Source organism: Macaca thibetana, chromosome 5 (genome assembly GCF_024542745.1).
Source record: "Macaca thibetana thibetana isolate TM-01 chromosome 5, ASM2454274v1, whole genome shotgun sequence".
NCBI lineage: Eukaryota > Metazoa > Chordata > Mammalia > Primates > Cercopithecidae > Macaca > Macaca thibetana.
Genome location: NC_065582.1, coordinates 70100829 through 70121489, shown reverse-complemented (window position 1 = coordinate 70121489; position 20661 = coordinate 70100829). Strand labels below are relative to the sequence as shown.

The window sequence follows — 20661 nt, the reverse complement described above, 5'->3', positions numbered from 1 at the left end:
TGGTTAAGGTCATGTTTTGTAGAGAGAAATCCAAATGTAGATAATGTTTTACTCTGAACATTAATATTGTTAAAGACTCTCCAGTGAATTCTTCTAGAATCATTCAGAGGGAAATAGATCTGCTGTATTCTATTTGGTGCGACATTGACCTTTAGGCACTAATCAAGAGCTAGCTATAATTACAGAGAGAAAATGGTTAATTGGTATATGAAATCTTACCATATAGCAGGCTTGGAAGTATAAACACACTTGGAAGTAACAAAAGTCACACTGTAAATTAGTATAACTTTTTTCATAAGACTTCATTAAAATTAAATTCAAAAACTATTTGGTGCCTATTAAATGTCAGAACCAGGGGAGAAGTTAAGTATCAATTATTAGAAAGCATTATGGCATCATGTTAGTTAAGAGCACGAACTTTTGAGTCATAAAGATCTAATTCTGTAGTATATGTATATATATACTTAGCATTTCTACGCCACTGTTTTCTCATCTGTAACATCAAGTTGATAGTCATTTCTTATTAAGGTTATTGTAAAGATTAAATGAAATATCCATTCTCACAACTTGAGTAAGCAGTCAATAAATGGTAGCTAATTAGTAGTGGTGTATTTTATATGCTGTCATAATAACCTCCTACCAATTTTAATTCAGTTTAAATTCCTAATATTCCCATGAGGTAGGTAAAATGGATTATCATCATCACATTATATAAGTGAGGGAACTGAAATTTTAAGAAGTTAAGAGGCTTGTTTACCTACCCATAATTAGTGAGTCCAAACTTCAACTCAAGCCAACAATCTTCAAATGCAGGGTTTTTTCACTGTTAACACTTGGTCAGTAAAGATCTTGTCTCAAGTAACAGGGGAAACACATACACCGATCTGCATGACCCAGCAGGAATAGCACTATTCTGTCACGGATGATACCCTCAAGTGATAATAAACTGAAGAAATTTTGCATAAAGCGTTAAAAAAAGAACTGTTATTTTGAATTGAGTCTTCAAGAATTCATTTTTTTTTAATTGGAAGAGTTTACCTGTTTATAGAAAGCTTTATGTAAATATAGAAAAGTATAAATGAAATAAATTCTGTAAGATAATTTAAATAATTTTGTTTTCCTCATCTCTTCTCCCCACCCCACCCAACCCTAGGCTTTAGAAAAGAACTCAGGAATTTGGAAGCAGACTATAAATCTCACGAATTCCACCCAGAATCACATTTACAAATAAAAAATAATTTGATAAAAAGGTAACCATAATTTTTTCCCTAAATACATGTATTATAGGCACATTGTTTATCAGAAGGGCATAAATACATATTATTACTTTGAAAGCAATGGGTCTACAGTATTAAGATGCCTTTCTTATTGGGAATCGTTAATAGAATGTGGATCTAAGGATAGAGAGCTTACAAAGTACCAGGTACAGTATATGATTGTCTGTTTCAATCCTCACAGCATTCTTATGAGGTAGGTGATATTTTCCAAGAGAAAATTTGAAGCTTAGTTTATAGTATCATTAACCCTCACCTTAGAAAATAACTATTACCTAAAGGTAATCTTGATTAAATTATTTTAAACTAGTATACAGCCAGGTGTGATATGGTGGTACATGTCTGTAATCCTAGCTACTGAGGAGGCTGAGGCAGCAGGATCACCTGAGGCCAGTTTAAAGCCATCCTAGGCAACATAGCAAGACCCTCGCCATAGCAAAATAAAATAAAGTAATATACTATACTACTACATATCAAAATTTAAGTACTTCTACCTCTGTTGCCTTTAAAGTTCGGAATGTTGGTGGGGAGATGTTTTAGGGTACTGTTTGACTGTTAACACTTTCTTCAAATTCTATATATTGTTACAAATAAATGTAATTTTAGTGTTTTAAGTTGAAGTGAGTTTTTAAAATTATATTCCTAATTATTAGAAATGGGATTCTGGTAATGATGGCTGTTTCTGGTAAACACATATTCTGACATAAAGAGTTTGGATTTGGAGAGAGTTGAAAATGTTAATGGTTGCAAACGTCTTTCCATTTTTGTGGTTTTGTTGTAAAAATAATATAAACTGTATTTTGGGAAAATCAAACTACAAAACTTTTTTTCCCCTAGTTTCACATATTTGCATAGGGTGTTCTAGCTTTGTTTTTATTTTCATATTTCAGATCACATGTACATGAAAACAATGGAAAGTTATTTCCTTCATCCAGTCTACAAATACCCAAGGACCATAATGCAGGAGAACATGTGCACCGGTCAGATGAACAGAAACTTGAAAAACCAAATGAGTGCAAATTTTCTGAGTGGCTTAATATAGAAAATTCTGAGAGAACAGGTTTGCCGTTTCGCGTTGATAACTCTGCTTCTGGGAAGAAAGTGAACAGTAATGAAACATCTTCATTATGGTCTTCACACCTAAGAACTGTTGGGTTAAAGCCAGCAACTGCTCCTCTCATCCTGCAGCAAAATATCATGGATCAATGTTACTTTGAGAACTCTCTATCCACAGAATGTATAATTCAGTCAGCCGGTAGATCTGATGGGTGTCAGATGCCAAAACTTTTTTGCCAGAATCCACCACCCCCTTTGCCACCAAAGAAATATGTTATAACCACTGTGCCACAGTCAGAGAAAAGCGAATCTACACCTGATACCAAACTTACAGAGGTGTTTAAAGCTACCTCTCATCTTCCGAAGCACAGTTTAAGTACAGCTTTAGAACCAAGTTTAGAAGTGAGTACACATGTGAATGATGAAAGACATAAAGAAACATTTCAAGTGAGAGAGTGTTTTGGCAACATACCAAACTGCCCGTCCAACTCCCCAACTAATGATTTTCAGGCAAACTCAGGTGCCGTTGATGGATTTTGCCAACCAGAACTAGACTCTATTTCTACCTGTCCAAATGAGACAGTTTCCTTAACTACCTATTTTTCAGTTGATAGCTGCATGACAGATACATATAGATTGAAATACCATCAGAGGCCCAAGCTCGCTTTTCCAGAGAGCAGTGGCTTTTGTAATAATTCACTATCTTAGAGTGAAAAAGGACTAGGACCTGTGTTACAAAATAATCTTGGTTCAAGCTGCCCTTCTGAACAAAGATATAAACCTAGCATAGATTCTAATAGATAACTGGTAAAATTGACCAACTTTTACTTCTCAGAGGCCATTTAAATATAATAGGAACCTACTGACCAAACCTAGTGATAGATAAAATTAAAGCCCGTGGCATTTTTAAAGTTGTTAATCACTATACATATGTATATGTGTATACACATATCTAATTTTATGATCAGTTTATTAGATATTTAAGAAATTCCCTTTGAATAGTCTTGGCATGCCGTGAAAAATAGAAAATCAGGGAGATATAATAATTCATTTGTTACATGCTACAGTTGAATAAAAATTAAATTTGTCCCCCTATTTTGTGGCCAGTAGACTGGGAAGCATTAAACTAACCAGTACTCATGTGTGGAGATTATAAACTATGCTAATTGAAAAGTACCAGGTGATACATAGCCTGGTACTTTTTTGTCAAAGAATTGCTTTATGAAGAAGCACTTTCTAATGGGTAACCAGAAAAGGGCTTCACCCATTTGTTTTTGACTTCTATGATAGTCACTGCATATGATCCCTTTAAGTGTCTTTAAAAAAATGACTTGTGAATTTGATAGCATTTAGGGAAAGAAAAGCCTTATATGATTAAAATTTGTAAATTTTCAAGGTCAGATAGAATTTAATTTTGCTCCTAGAACTTTTGTCTTCTGAGTATCTACCTAAATTAGGCCTTTGACTATTTATAGGTATTCATAAATACTACTTTAGCCATGTAAATTAAAAAGTTAAAATACTTAAACTTTAGTATATTTATTTATCTCGTTACTCTTTTTTCTAATTTTGTATGAAATATGAAAGATCTTTATTTTGGTTTGGTTTACTTTGGGCTGCTAACCAGCAGTGTTAGGAATTAATGTAGGGCCCCCACTGGTATGTCACTGTCATTGCCTACATTTTCTTTGCTGTAATATTACCTGCTTATAGGTTGTCAACCCATTTTATCTGAATTTGAAAATCTATCTGCGTTTCCAGATTAAATTTCTACCTTTCATATAGAGTTTGATTTTAATAAAATGTTTAATTGAAGCATCCTTACCTTTTATCTACTTTCAACAAATAGTAATTTTACCCCAGCTACTTTTCATGAAGAGGGCTTTGAAAATTAAAGGAATTTTTATTATTATGGTAACCTTACGAGTGAAAATAAGTTACTTTAATTGCCTTATTTCATTAGTTGTCATTTTATTTTGTACTATGCTGGTAAACTAATTGTGGTTTAGAATAGTTTTATGTTCACTCCAGATAACTGAGAAACAGAACAAAAGTTTTCCTTACATTCCTAAATGAATAAACCTCATAAATATAATTCAATAAACTAGTAAATGTAGCCACTTGACTGATTCCGTAAATCGTGTTAAAACATTCTAAAATGTTGTAAATAATTTAATGTGAATACTGTTAGATAAACAGAAAATAATTGCTTATAAAAGTCTAACTAAAAGTTTAACCAGTTACCAAGTCGTGGCCCAATTTTATCTTCTACCTATAGTTTTTACTAGCCTTTTTTAACTATAATAGTGAGTGATCATTACTTTATATTCTCATAAGTTAGAAATACTTGAATCCCAAATTAATTTTATCGTTTAAGAAAACTTATTTTTAACATAATTTTTTAGTATGGTTTGTAAATAAAGTTTGTAAACCTGTATTTGAAATACCAAAGTTTTTACTGTTTTTATAACACTGTAAAATACTAGAAAAATGGGCTTCAAATTTTTTAATAGCTGTCAGAAAGTTTGTGTAGTTTTTTTTTTTTCTATTTGGTTAAGATGTGAGTTGGAAATGTATTATTTGAAACATTTAAACTAATTTTTGTATTTAACAGCAGTTTCAGAGATTTGTTTTTTCAACTCAGTTGAGTTGTAGACATCAAATAGAAATGTCCAGTTTTGCCTCTTTTAAGTACTGTCCAGTTGAAACCTCCTGACTCATGTACTGCTACACAAACTAGAAACTGACCATTTATTGTTGATTCAACACTCCAAATACAGATCAATATATATATATACTAATCATTTTATTTCATGTAAAATTTTTACATCTAGGGTGCCTATTTATTTTTATAGATGTTTTCATCCAGATATAAGCTCATTATAACTTTGTAAATAATTCAGCCAACAGTTGTAATGTTTAAAATACTTACCTTCACAATGTTACGTTTTCATGTGAAATCAATTTCTTCTCATCCAAAAAAAATTTTAAGATAAACTGATTTTTAAGTTTATATGATTGGACTTCTCTTTGCATTCATGAACTGTGCGTCACCCTCCCAACATGGATTACTATGGGTTAAGTCACGGATACTTGGAATTTCACTGATCATGAAATGTTACCTATCACAGGAGAGATCCTAAGAGTTAAACTCCAGCAATGTCTAAAGCACAGCTCCTTAGAAAAGGAGTTGGCAAACTTTCTATAAAGATAGAAAATAATTTAGGCTTTGTGGACCATAATATTTCTGTAACAACTACTCAGCTCTGCCTTTGTAATGTGAAAGCAGTCATAAACAATATGTAAATGAATGAGCATGGCTGTTTTCCAGTAAAACTTTGTCAACATAGAAATCCAGATTGCATATAACTTTCATGTCATTAAAGTCTTTTTTCCCCCCAATCATTTTAAAATGTAAAAAACATTCTTAGCGCACAGGCTGAAGTCTCCAAATGTACGCCCATGCCACTTATGGACTCAGTATTTGCAGCTCTTTACATCCTGAAACGTTCAGGTTAAGCCCCCTAAAAACTATCCCTTGAAACTGCTAATAAGCCAGTTCATTTCAAAAGGAACTACTAAAACAATCATTTCACTTATATAAAATGGTGTGAATTTACAAAAGAATTTATCAGAGTAAAGTCACATTTTCTTTTGATGTCTTTTTTTATGTTTTGTTAGCAAGTTTGCAACTTCTTGGTGTTCCATTTATCCACTCCTTAAAAGCCTTCAAACTGAGGGTAATGTAAGCAGTCACTATACTTGCTATGGCAGTTTAATCGTAGGTACAATTTCTTATCTATAGGAAAGATTCAAACTTCATACTGCCACCAATTTTAAAAATTTTAAACACTGCCAATTACAGTCATGTCATATTACTAAGTCAGGGTTCTCCATAGAAAATCAACAGGATATATATAGAGACATATAGAAATAAATTTATTATGAGGGATTGGCTCACATGATTATGGAGGCTGAGAAGTCCCACCATCTGCTGTCTGCAGACAGTAAGCCCAGGAAAGCCAATGGTGTAGTTCCGGTCCAAGTCCAAAGGTCTGGGAACCAAGGGGCCCTGCTCCATGTCTGAAAGCCAGAGAATCAGGAGAACCAATGTCCAAGGGTAGAACATGGATGTCCCAGTTCAAGCAGAGGGAAGACAGAATTTGCCCTTCCTCTGCCTTTTTATTCCAGCCAGGCCCTCACGGGATTGGATGATGCCCACCCACAGTGGAGTGGATGGCTCTTTTTTATTTGGTCTACTGATTCAAATGCTAATCTCTTCTGCAAACACCCTCATGGACAAACCCAGAAATCTGGGCATCTTCTAGGCATAATCAAGATGACACATAAAATTATCCTTCACACCAAGATCTCTCCATCTTCACTATACTAGAAATTTTTAGAGTATCTGGTAGTTGTGGTAGTAGGCTGATCTTAGGCTCAAAAAGACAGTATGGATTATGATCGGAAGTCTGTGTGTGACCTAACAGTAAACTATGTGAGAACTGTTAATCACCTCACAATCTCACTACCAGGTAATTTGTTACAATAAAACCAAACTCAGCTATATAAGTAAACACTTACTAGACGAAACCATTAGCAAGCAGTGCAGAAACAGTTCACACAATTGATTTGGTAAACTCAGTGAAATCCCAGTTCTGTGTTCCCACAGATGTTTCAACCATACCTTCCATAGATGGTTCTCTTTAGGTTGATGCGGCAACACCTTAAAGGCATGATTGCTAACTTTATACTCAGGAATTATATTCCAGACTTGACTAACTCTAAGAACCATTTTGAAAGGTAGGAAGATACACAGAGAGTTTACCAGATCTTATTTCCTGTTTAAAAGGGAAGGGAATATTCTCAAAATATTTAAGACAATTCATATATACTGAATGCAACTAATTTAAACAAGAGACCACTTTTACCATTCCTCATGTAAAGCCTTTAGGGCTAACAGGAATATTTTCTTTTTGAGACAGGGTCTCTGTTGCCCAGGCTGGAGTGCAGTGGCCCCATCTTGGCTCACTGCAACCTCCACCTCCCGGATTCAAGCAATTCTCATGTCTCAGCCTCCCGAGTAGCTGGAACTACAGGTGCATGCCAACATGCCTGGGGAAAATTTTTTGTATTTTTTAGTAGAGACGGGGTTTCACCAGGTTGGCCAGGCTGGTCTCACAACTCTTGACCTCAAGTGATCCACTGCCCTTGGCCTCCCAAAGTGCTGGGATTATAGGCGTGAGCCACTGCGCCTGGCCAACAGTAATATTTTTTATTAGCTACTACAGCTTAGAGTAGCTGCTATTGGAGTGTGGCCTTTTTGATTAAATACCAGCTGATCAACCCTAGAATGTAAATTCTTGTTTTATAACATTTAGATTTAAATAACAGTAAGAATGTAAGCTCTATGAAGGCAAGAATGCCTTTTTGTTCTGTTCACTGCTGTGTCTAAAATAATGTCTGGCTCAAATATTTGTTGAATGAGTAAATATGCTGACTTTGCTGAAGTATTTAAGCAAGTTACAGATATTATAAAAATAAATGTTTTGGGCACAAGCACACTTAATGCAACAGTAATAAAAAATAGGTTTGAAACACATAATCCTTCATTCTAGGAGGCTCAAGAATTTAAAAGGAAAAAAGGGGGAAGATACCCAGATAAGAGGGCATGCATGCTAGCTTTCCAATACTTTGATATTACCTGCTTTTTCTAAAACTGTATCAACCTGTCACCCACCCATAACCTATCTTTTCATAACAGAGTCCAACTAAACCTAAAAACTAAAACTGGAACTTAGCCTCTGTGCAATCTAAGAATACTTTGTTCCCTCTCTCAAAATCTTTCCCTGCTTTTGAATTCATAAAAACCTTCCCTTATTAATCACCCTATTACTTGCATCATATTAAATCCTGATCAACTCTTAAAACATTAAAAGACATTACTATATTTGTTAATAAATACACAAGACCTTTAAGTATAAATGCTTTTATATTCAGCTCCTGTAAAGCCATTAGATGTTGTTGGAAAGTTTTTAAACACGAACCAAATGGTTTAATTTTAACAACTTAGCTAGGAATGGGTGAAATCCTACCCATTTAATAGAGTTCTGCAAATTAGTAACAAAGTGTAAAATGAAAGGAAGGGTCCCTTGGAGATGTGAAATTCTTCTGTTGAGAGTCTTGTCTTCTTTATTCAAGAAGTTTGTAGCCATTTTCAGAATTCACTGAAGAACCAACTTCTTAATTTAGATATCAGCAAACGAGTCTGTAAAAAGCAAGTATTTGTCAGCAATATTTGCTTTATCTTCCCAATTTTTAACACTTTATGCCTATTTACATATTGACAAAAGAAAAAGAAAAGCCTGGAACATTTCTTGTAAGGCCTCTATTTTCTATCCAGAGCTGAAAATTCAGGTCATAAACACACACACACACACACACACACACACACACACACACACACGTAAGGCCTCTATTTTCTATCCAGAGCTGAAAATTCAGGTCATAAACACACACACACACACACACACACGCTTGTAAGCCCTCTATTTTCTATCCAGAGCTGAAAATTCAGGTCATAAACACACACACACACACCACTGTATTTGAGATTATTAGTCTCTACCAAAATAGGGAGGGAGAGTAAAACTCTCCCTTTACAAATGGCTCGACAATAATTTTATACAAATCCCTATCCCTTTTGCCATCCTCCCCATTAATCCCTCTGGCTCCCCTACCCCCTTTTTTTTGAGACAGGGTTTTGCTTTGTTCCCCCAGACGAGTATAGTGGCGCGTTCACAGCTCACTGAAGCCTCGACCTCCCCAGCTCAAGCAATCCTCCTGTTTCAGCCTCCCAAGTAGCTGGGACTAAAGGCGTGAGCCACTGTGCCTGGCCCTCTCTGTCTTCTCTAAGTTACCACACCATCCAAGAAATCAGACAGCGAGGCTTAAGACACTTAACTCTTGGTGAAAATATAGGATGGGGGTTGGGAAAATTGACTGCCTCTCAAGAAGTGAGAATTTCAGAAGTAACTCATAGGCATGGTGACTGAGAGGAGTTAACAGTGAGTGAACAATCAACTCCAAAATCCAGGAGAGCTGTCTAGATGGGCTACACTGCTCTTCTCCCATAGGAGCCCTCTTTCATCTCACTGCTTCTCCTTAGCTTGTCTCTTATCACCGTCTCCATTTGGTGTCCGCTTCCTCCTGCCCTATTCTTAGAGAATATCCTCTGCCAGAATTGTCTTTTCAGAGCGAGTGGCGATGAAAATGGAGAGCATGGGTTTTACAAGTAAACTACAGAATTCTGTGACTTAGTGTTTTAGGATATGTGGATGTGTGTAAGAAAAGGACAAAGTGTCTCAGGTTTCTGGGAGGTAACGGTGGATAAAGTTGGCGTTTACTGAGATGGGAACACTGCAAGGCAAGTAAATTTGGGTAAGAAGCTGTTAAGAGTTCAGTTTTGGACATGTTAAGTTTGAGATAGCTGCGTAGTCTGCTCATGTTAAAAAAACAGCTGTATAGTAAAAAACAGCTTTCGTTGAGCACGCAACACGCAAATCACTACGATCTCAATCTTCACTACACCCCTATGACCTGGGTCACTAACGGTCCCAAAGGGCAGATGAAAAAATAAAGCTCCAAAAAGCGAAATAACTTCTCCGGTCGCTTCACGGTGCTGCAGGAACTCAAGCCTAGCTGGTTTCACTCCAAATCACGAGAAAATATGACGCCAAGTTTTCTCCACACTTCTTTGGAGACTCCCACGGACGTTCAAAAGAAGAACATTTCACTCCTAGTCCTTCTCCCCCACCCACCCGACTGCGCCACTCACCAGCTGCGTAATCTTGGACATTATATAAACTCTGGAATTCAGTCCCCTCTCCGCCCAAAAGAGAGCAAATTATCTCTATGCTCCTTACCACTCCAATTCTGCATTCAAGATACTCACCATGGCAAAAAATACACAAAGAGAAACACCACCACATCGAAAAGGATGAAGAGCCAGAGGTCCAACCAGTAGGAGTGTTTGGGAAGCCCGTTTGCCCCAGACCGAGGCCGCACATCGAGGTTCTGCCCTGCTCCCTCGCTCAAGCCTCGCCGCTCCCGGAGATCATCTCGACCATCAACACCCGGTGCGTCCACCTCCATCTCGCTTCTGCAGCTTCCTAACAATCCCAGAAACTGAAAATGCTTAGATTCCTGGACTTTGGTGTTCGCCGGACCGGAAACTGAGTGGAATCCGGCCGCCTGCGCAGTCCGCCACTCACCGGGTTCCGGAAAACACGCTGAGCCTACCCTTCCCAGCGCGCAGGCGCCTGGCCCGGCTTTCCGCTGCCTACGTGACCGCGGACAGGAAGCGCGGCCTCCGCTTTGACACTAAGTGAAATGGGCCCGCCTACTTCTGCCTCGCGGCGTCCCAGGCCGCAAGGTGGTTATTTAGGTTTCGTTGGAAGAAATACACTCTCCTCCCACTGCAGAGGGACCATTCCAGTCAGGTGATGGACTCCTCCCTGGAACTGCCCAAGGTCACCTCTCCTATCCCTGTATTCCGTTTGGATCCTTATGCCAACGTGTTAGGAAGGACCCCTCTGGTGGGTTTTGTACTGTCTCTAGCATTTTACACTTAGTATTTGAAACACCACCAGTGAGGTGGACGTCCTACGCACAGGGCTGAGTTTCCAAAAGGGCCAGAGACCAGCACGTATTTTGCAGGTACTTCAAGGGAGTGGGTTTAAGAATAACCTGGCCACGCCCCCTGTAATCCCAGCACTTTGGGAGGCCGAGGCAGGCGGGTCACCTGAGGTAAGGAGTTCGAGACCAGCGAGGCCACCATGCTGAAATCCCGTCTCTACTTAAAAAAAAAAAAAAAAGTACAAAAATTAGCCGGGCGTGGTGGCGGGCGCCTGTAATACCAGCTGCTCGGGAGGCTGAGGCAGGAGAATCGCTTGAACGCGGGAGGCGGGGGTTGCAGTGAGCGAGATCGCGCCACTGTTGCACTCCAGCCTGGGCGACAGAGCGAGACTCCGTCTGGGGGGAAGAGGGGCGGGGAAGAATAATCCAAAGGTTGTTTGACTTTGAGTGTGAGCCTCAGCAAGAATAGAATGCTAGCAGGAAGAAAATGACCCATACCGCCTGGATTTTACCTAGTGGGTCCAATTTCAAATATTGTCTTTCTTTTCACATGATTCCTGAATTGTTCAGAAAATATGGGCACCCAGATATATGTGGTTCTCTTAGTGCATAGTAAATGGAGATAAGACTGTAGTTGTGTTTTTACAGAAAGTCATTAAATCGTCGTAAAACTTCTTTGAAGGGGCTGTACTGCATTTTATAGAATTAGAAAATGAAACAAAAAAGGAGTGAATTGTCTAAGGTTACCAAAAAAATTATAAAGCCTAAAATTAACTCCAAATCCAGCAGTCTTAAAGCTGTTCTATAGCTTCCTAGCCTTGCTCCAATTTGCCTCGAAATTAATTGCCAGGTTTTAGAGACAGAGATAGTGTATGACCTTTCAAGAAAAATGCTTTGTAGATTCTGGGATGAGAGGGTCATTACCTGATAATTAATTAGATTGTGTGCTGTAATGCAGATTGTCTGATGATAGTAGACAAAAAGACCCTGGGCATAAGTGGCATTGAATCTTTACAAAAATTAGGAAAGGCAAGTAAACAATTGCCCCTACCGGAGACGGAAGCATTCTTCTCGCTGACAAGGTAGGATCAGTTACTCCTAGTTATTGAAGTAGGATTGATAAAAAATTATTGAGATTATTAGTGATGAATAAGCATGACATAAACTGAACAGGTCTTGAAGTGGTTTTAAACTTGTCCTTGGCCCAGAGCCACATGCTCATCATGAGGGGATGTTGATAGTATGATCTGATCTTGAGTCAGGAACGTCTGTCAGACTTGGAAGAGTAACTAATGCAAATGAGGGGTTATTTTAACTAAATTCAGTTGAAAGATTCTATTTCCGACTTTACCCTTGTAAGAGTCCCACTGATTGTTGATTATTCCACATTACAAAAATGAGTTTAGAGTGTGTTGTAGCTGGTTTTGAACTACTGGCCTCAAGTGATCCTTCTGCCTTGACTTCCCAAAGTGCTGGGATTACTGGCATGAGCCACCTTGCTCCGTTGGCATTTGCCATTGTCGAAGCAATTTAAATTTTAAAAAGTACTGTACAGAAATCCAGGTTCACTGTCAATCATCTACTCCTCTGCACTTGTCCAACCACCTTGAACTTTCTACTTCACATGTTCAAGTGAAAAATATGCACTAGGGACTACAGATTGAATCATTGCACTGTAACCATGATCCAACACTTCCATAATTCTGTCAGCAAAATTAATCTGATTGGGCTGGGGTGGAGAAGGTGGTGCATGAAAATGCTATAACCATCAGGCCAAAGACAGCTAAGTGTTTTTAAGAAGACGTTACAAACCTTCTGAACTTCAAGTGCAGTAAGTTCTCAGGAGGGAGATGATGGTGAATTTTGCTTTAACCTAAGGGATAATGCAAATTTTTCTTATGCAGCTCTCAAACTAGTATGTCCATGTGATAAAGCATCCTTGTGATCATCCTAGGAATTAAATTAATTTTGCAGAATAACCTCTCCAACAGTGGAGAATTTGGTTACTGTAATTTTTATCTGGAAGTATGTGTGTTTCTCTTAAATTATTCTTTCTCATCTTGATTTCATCTTCTCTTCCTTTTCAAATTGAGTACCTGTCCTAACAACAGCCCTGTTGATTGGTACCACAGGTTACTTCTCCATCTTCTGGGTCATTTTATTTATTCATTTTGTTGTTATTGTTCTCTTAAATTCTTTTTTTTTTTTTAAAGGGAGTCTTGCCCTGTTGTCGCCCAGGCTGTAATGCAGTGGCATGATCTTGGCTCACTACAACCTCTTTTTTTTTTTTGGAGACGGAGTCTTGCTCTGTCACACAGGTTGGAGTGCAATGGTGCGATCTTGGCTCACTGCAACCTCCGCCTCATGGCGTCAAGCGATTCTCCCTGCCTCAGCCTCCCGAGTTGCTGGGATTACAGGTTCCTGCCACCACGGCGGCTAATTTTTGTATTTTTAGTAGAGACAGAGTTTCGCCATGTTGGCCAGGCTGGTCTTGAACTCCTGACCTCGGGTGATCCGCCTGCCTCGTCCTCCCAAAGTGCTGGGATTACAGGCATGAGCCACTGTGCCTCGGCTGTTCTCTTTCATTCTAACTCCTTTGTATATCTTCCATAGTTTTCTTTGTTTAAGAGTTGTACTATCTGCTGGGCGCTATTGTTCACACCTGTAATCCCAGCACTTCAGGAGGCCAAGGTGGGTGAATTGCTTGAGCCTAAGTGTTCAAGACAAGCCTGAGCAACATGGCAAAATCCCTTCTCTACAAAAAACAGTTAGTTGAGTGCTACACCTGTAGTCCCAGCTACTCGGGAGGCTGAGTTGGGGGGATCGCTTGAACTGTGATCGTGCCACTGCACTTCAGCCTGGGTGACAGAGCAAGACTCTGTTCCCTCCCTGCTCTAACAAAGAAAGAGTTGTACTATCATCCTAACTAGGTTGCACCTTTTATCTTTATCTTGGCCTTAGGAGTTCCCACCTTTATACTCAAAATTAATCTGGCTCCACTCTACTCAGCCAACCTGGTGCCCAGGAAACATTCTTTGCTCCAGTCAGAGTGCTTTCTTCCATTTTCCTCATGGAAGCTATTCTCTTGGCCTCTGGGCTTTGGTGCATGTTTTTCCTGTTATACTGGAAATATAGTATATTTTTTCCAGCATTGGGGATTGCTTTCTCACCTGTCTAAATCCTACTCATCCTTTGGGGCCCAACTTAAAGTGCCAACTTCATAAAATTTCCTTCACTACAATTCACACTGATCTCTCCATTCTTGGTATTTCTACATACCAATTGTGAAAACTTCACATTTACAAGTCACATTTAACTTGTCTCCACCTTATATATCATGTTTTCTTCTTGAGGAGACGGTTATTTTCTCAAGATGAAGGCAGTGAATGAAATATTTGTTTCCATAGATTTTTGCCTGCCTTTGGCACCTATTATTTCCCTCTACATTCTGTAATGGCCTCGTATTAATGGAGCTATTTGTCAGATTGGTCATCTTTCAAAATTTCCCTACCTCTGGCTCAAAAAACACTGAAATTTTCTTGATATTGTCTGGCACATTGGCTTGCTTTGTAGGAATTTTATGTAGATTTTCTCTCCTGTTAGAGTATTAAGTTTTGTTAATTTGTTTTGAGACAGGGTATTGGTCTGTCACACATGCTGGGGTGCAGTGGTGCAATCAGAGCTCTTGGCAACCTTGAACCCCTGGGCTCAAACAGTCCTTCTACTCAGCTTTCCCAGTTGCTAGCACTACAGGCACACACCACCATGCGAGGCTTGCTTTTTATTAATGTTTATTTTTGTAGAAATGGGGTTTCACTATGTTGCCCAGGCTTTTCTCAAACTCCTGGTTTCAAGTGATCCTCCTGCTTCAGCTTCTCAAACTGCCAGGATTACAGGCATAAGCCACAGAACCTAGCAAGTATTAAGTGTTCTTTAAAGGAAAGAGTATTTTTGCCATCTTGCAATCTCCACAGCTCTTTGAACAGTGTCTTCCACATGGAAGAAATTTAATATGTATTCAACAATATTTTGTTATATTCTGCAACTACTAACACAATCCCAGTCAAAAAAATACTTGTAAAATTTTGTGTTTTAGAACATAATGATGTATGATACCAGTGGCATCTAACACTACTGATCTGTACTCTCAGCGGGGATACTTTCTGAGATGTTTTGAAGTACTAGTAATGGATATGTGCCAATCTTTTCCCCTTTGTGGATTTTCCTTCTTTAATTTCAGTCAATACTTTTTAATACCTGCTGTGTGTCAGGCATTGTCCAAGGAGCCATAAGAGATACAGAAGCAATACCAACCGATTCATTAAAAATACTGACTGAGGACATATAACAGAACAATGAAGTTTTCAAACAGCATCACAGAGCCTGGGGTTCTGCATAATGATTTGGGTATTTGGAAGGCTGAGCAGAACTGGCTGTGAACACACTAGTCAGGTACAATTAAACCTCTTTGTGCTACTTACTTACACATGTATAAACAGACTTCAACCATAAAAACTTAGTTTTATTTATATTTTAGAGTTTCATACAAGATTTTATTTCAAAACAAAGCATCCTTCTGCTTTTAAAAGTTTAAAAACAACTTCAGTAGAGCAGAGCTTGACTAGTAGGCACAAATGACAAAGATGTTGAAACCTACAACTTTGAAATTTCGTTAAGCTAATCATCAGCAATCAACCTGTTATTTGTTTTATTGAAAGGTATTAGAGAGGCAGTCATTCAGGATGGAGTTTCAAAGGTTAGTCAATACATTTTTTTTTTTTAATCTCATAAGATTATAGGTTTCCACGCATAGGAAACCTGTGCTTGGAATCAAAACCTAGGCTTGGAATTAGAAAGCTGTTAATTTAGAATAAATAAATGGGTGCTAAGGTGATCATTGCTATATATAAAATATTGACCAGAATTAGACTTGTAAGTGTGACAACTGTAACCATGTTAACAGAAGTTATCCTTGAAAGATGGGATCACAGATAGTTTTCTTCTTTGTGCTTTTCCATATTTTTCAAATTTTCTCAATGAAAATGCATTTTATTAACTAGAAGTTGGAAAGTTTGTTGGGAAAAAGTAAATCAGAAAATAAGCAAGAGATCGTCTAGTCCAAAATTATTGTTCAACTGTTTATGACATCAAATCACAGGCAGTAGACACATAAGTATCAAGGGGCTTTAATTATTTATAATAGTGCTTTTTAAACTAAATTTCATGGAATGCTGTGATTCCTCGGGGATTACTCAAGGACCAACATGGAATGGAAGAGATAGATGCAGGGAATGTGACTTAAGGCCTCTACTGGATAACCTCAGCTTTCTTGTTCATGTCTATAAATATGCCTCTTGGAGAACAGATTTATTGGTGGGTTTTTTTTTTTTTTTTTTTTTTTGTTCTAGTGAAAGCTAGTGTCAAAAGTCACCTTGGGTGACCCGTGTTCAAAATGGTGGAATAGCCACTCCAAGTTTCTGTCCCTCCACAGCAGCATTGAAGAACAAGCAAAAGCTGTCTGAAATAACTTTGTCAGAATGCTGGAAAACAGTCAAAAGTTTACAGCAACCAAGAAATTGCTGAATCAAAATATATGAAGCAGACATTGACAGAATTGAAGGGGGAAATAGACAGTTTTACAAAAATTTTTGGAAAGTTTCATACTTCACTTTTAATGATAGGTAGAACATTTAGACAGAAGAGCAATAAGAAAATAGGGGACTTGAACAACACTATAAACCAACTATACCTAACAGACATATATGGAACTCCATCCAACAGCAGCAAAATATGCAGTCTTATCAGGTATACCTGAAACATTCTCCAGGATATATTATATATTAAGGCATAAAAGAAGTTTCAACGAAGTTTTAAAAATTGAAGTCAGAAAGGTCTCTGACAACAATGAAATGAAGTTAGAAGTTAATAACAGAAGGAAAACTGGAAAATTCATGAACGTAGAAATTTAACACACTCTTAAACAACCAGTGGTTCAAAAAGGATATCATAAGGGAAATTAGAAAATACTTAGAGACAAATGAAAATGAAAATGCAACTTAGGAAAACTTGTAGATTGCAGTGAAGACAATCTATAGCTGTAAATGCCTACATTAACAAAGAAAGATCTCAAATCAACCTAACTTTACAACATAAGGAAATAGAAAAAGGAGAGCAAAGTAAACTCAAAGCTATCAGAATACAGGGAATAATAAAGATTAGAGCAGAGATAAATGAAATAGTGAATACAAAACCCATAGAGGGAATCAATGAAACCAAAATTGGTTCTTTGAAAAAGATCAACAAAATTGGCAAAACTTTAGCTACACGAAGAAAAAGGTGAGAAGACACAAATAACTAAAATCATAAAGGAAAGTGTACATATTACCACCAAACTTTACAGAAATAAAAAGGATTATAAGACAATACTATGAACAATTGTATGTCAACAAATTAGATAACTTAGATGAATAGAAAAGCTGGACAGACCTATAACAAGGAAAGAGGTTCAATCAGTAATCAAAACATTCCAACAAAGAAAAGTCCAGTAGTAGATCACTTCTCTGGTGAATTTTATCAAACATTTAGAGAAGAATTAACTCTGTTGTTACTCAAACTCTCCCAGTAAATAGAACTGAGAGAGCACTCTCTAACTCATTCTATTAAGCTAGTACTCAGATAATGACATCACAAGAAAAGAAAATTATAGATATTGCACACCCGTGTTTATAGCGGGACTTTTCACAATATCCAAGAGGTGGAAGCAAGCCAAATGTCCATCATCAGGTGAATGGATTAAAAAATGTATTATGTACATACAATGGAATATCATTAAGCCTTAAGAGGAAGGAAATCCTGTCAAATGCTACGACATGGATGAAACTTGAGGCCATTATCCTAAATGAAATAAGCCAGTGATAAACAAATACTGTATGATTCCACTTACATGAGGTATCTTAAGTAGTCAAATTCCTAGAAACAGAAAGTAGAGTGGTGGTTACCAGGGGCTGTGGACAGAAGGAAAAGGCCAGTTGTTTAATGGGCGTAGAGTTGTAGTTTTGCAAGATGAAAACGTTTTGGAGATCTGTTTCACGACTGTGTGAATATGTTTCACACCACTAAACTGTACTTTTGAAAATGGTTAATATGGTAAGTTTTATGTTATATGTTTTTACCGCTATAAAAAATTACAGACCAGTATCCCTTATGAATATAGATACAAAAATTCTCAAAAAGGGCAGGGCACTGTGACTCATGCCTGTAATCCAGCACTTTGGGAGGCCGAGGTGGGTGGATCATGGGTTGAGGAGTTCAAGACCATCCTGACCAAGATGGTGAAACCCCGTCTCTACTAAAACTACAAAAATTAGCCAGGTGCAGTGGCGGGCGCCTGTAATCCCAGCTACTTGGGAGGCTGAGGCAAGAGAATTACCTGAACCCAGGTGGCAGAGGTTGCAGTGAACTGAGATCGCACCACTGCACTCCAGCCTGGGCAACAGAGTGACACTCTGTCTCAAAAAAAAAAAAAAAAAAAAAAAGAATCCGTCTCAAAAACAAACAAACAAAAAAATTCTTAAAAACTACTAGCAAACCCAAACCAACAGCATATTAAAAGGATTATATACTATTACCACGTGAGATTTATCCCAGGAATGCAAAGATACCTCAACATAAGAAAGTCAATTAGCGTAATATGCCACATTAGTAAAACAAAGGGAAAAAAGACAAACATTTCATTTCAATTGAGCAGAATAGGCATTTGGTAAAATCTGATACCCTTCCCTAATAAAAACATGCAGAAAACTGGGAATAAAAGGGAACTTCCTCAACTTGATAAAGGGTATAATGAAAAACCCACAGCTAACATCAAGCAACAACAACAAAATAGAGAAGTTGCACTTCATCAAAATTAAAAACTTTTGGGCATCTAAGTACACTATAAAGAAAGTAAAAAGACAATTTACAGAATGGAAGAAAATATTTGTAAATCATATATCTGATAAAGATTTAATATACAGAATATATAAAGAACTTCTACAACTCCACAACAAAAAGAACCCGGTTAAAAAAAGTACTGATCAAAGGACTTGAACAGACATTTCTCCACAGAAGATATACAAATAGCCAACATGCAGTTGAAAATATGCTCTACACCATTAATCATTAGGGAAATGCAAATCAAAATCACAATGAGGTACCATTTCACATCTACTAGGATGGCAATAATAATGTAATAATAGTACAGAAAAAAACAAGGGTTGGCAAGGATGTGGAAAAACTTAAATCCTTTAACATTGGTGGTGGGAATGTAAAATAATGGAGCCATTATGGAAAGTAGTTTAGAGATTCCTCAAAAAGTTAAAGAAGAACCATATGACCTAGCAATCCTGCTTCTAGGTATATACCCCAAATAATTTAAAACAAAGACTCAGATACTCATACACCAAGTATACACCAAGTATGCTGTTTCATCGCAGCACTATTAACCATAGCCAAAAAGTAGAAGCAACTCAACTGTCCATAAATGGATAAACAAAATGTAGTTTTATGTATCTTGAATTATTACTCAGCTCTGAAAAGGAATGAAGTTCTGATATGTGCTACAACATGGATGATTCTTGAAATAATGCTAAGTGTTTTAAAATAATGTTTGAAAAAACACTGAATGAAATAAGCCAGACACATGTAAAAAGACAATCTATAGAATGGGAGAAAATATTTGATTTTTCAGGGGCTTGGGAGATGGGGGAATTAGGTGTTATTGCTTAATGGTAAGTTTCTGTTTGTGGTTATGAAAATGTTTTAGAAATAGATGGTGGTGATGATTATGCAATATTATGAATATAATAGTCACTGAATTGTATATACAACATAGTTAAAATGGCAAATTGTATATTATATGCATCTTACCACCTTAAAAGAACCCCCCACCCCCCAAAAAAGAATATTAATGCTTGACAGTCTTCACCTTCCCCACAACAAAAAGTCACACTGGTCTTCATTAGGGGACTAAATCAACCTTAAAGTTCTAAAACAGATAATTCCTATAATTTATTAAATTGGACTCTCTGGAAGCAATCAGGGTAGCAATTCTTAAATAAGTAATTCTCTTTATATATTTTTATATATAGAGAGCGGGAGAGACAGGGTCTCACTGTTGCTTAGGCTGGTCTCAAACTCTCGGCCTCACGTGATTCTTTCACCTGGCCTCCCAAAGCACTGGGATTTCAGGTGTGAGCCACCACACCCGGCTTTTGCCTTTATATCTTAAGTGAGACTCTTTAAGGTCTTAAGAGGTGAATTTTTCAGGTGCTGAGAAAATTAAAGTAGAAAAGCTTAGAAGACACTGGGTCTGTGAGGTAGAGGACACCTAAGCCCTTTTGGCCCCCATGTTCCAGCTGATAGCCAAAAGGTAGTGATATGAAAGGAGGAGGTTCTGCTGCCAGCCAAACCCCAGTATTCCAGGACCCATGGTAAGACTTTGAGGACACCTTCTAGTCCAGTACTTTGTTCTCAGATCTGATTGAACAAGTCCAGATGCTTCAGATAATGGCTTTTTGTGACAACCTCAGGTTATGCCATTCTTTACTCCCTGAAAGGAGTATGAAAGTGGAAAACCTCAAGTACTGTTGCGTGAAGAATGAGCTAGTGTACCCTCTTCTAGGTGCAGAGTAGAGTTGACAGTGTAGGTATTGTT

The 20661-nt window shown here is 37.6% G+C and overlaps 2 protein-coding genes and 1 long non-coding RNA gene across 4 annotated transcripts in view; 2 read left to right on the top strand and 1 right to left on the bottom strand.

Annotated features, from left to right (window-relative positions):
- Window positions 1-5343, top strand: part of USP53 (ubiquitin specific peptidase 53) — a 78533-nt gene extending 73190 nt beyond the window's left edge. The window contains exons 16-17 of the mRNA XM_050792334.1: window positions 1154-1250; window positions 2165-5343. Coding sequence (XP_050648291.1) covers window positions 1154-1250; window positions 2165-3038 — 971 coding nt within the window. The 3' untranslated portion in view covers window positions 3039-5343. The remainder of the gene's footprint in view (window positions 1-1153; window positions 1251-2164) is intronic.
- Window positions 5344-6895: 1552 nt separating this feature from the next.
- On the bottom strand, window positions 6896-10677 carry C5H4orf3 (chromosome 5 C4orf3 homolog). The gene is made up of 2 exons (XM_050792352.1): window positions 10285-10677; window positions 6896-8598 (listed from the first exon to the last, which is right to left on the bottom strand). Coding segments are annotated over exons 1-2 (201 nt in total). The 5' UTR covers window positions 10485-10677; the 3' UTR covers window positions 6896-8597.
- LOC126955606 (uncharacterized) overlaps window positions 10654-20661 on the top strand; it is a 50680-nt gene continuing 40672 nt past the window's right edge. Inside the window, exon 1 of one of the 2 annotated variants that reach the window (XR_007725984.1) lies at window positions 10654-10831. This is a non-coding gene — a long non-coding RNA (uncharacterized LOC126955606). Of the gene's footprint in view, window positions 10928-20661 lie in introns of both variants that reach the window. The other variant, XR_007725985.1, reaches the window with a different exon arrangement.

Coding starts and splice junctions, on each gene's coding strand:
- C5H4orf3 (XM_050792352.1), bottom strand. CDS start 10,484: ATGGAGGTGGACGCACCGGGTGTTGATGGTCGAGATGATCTCCGGGAG.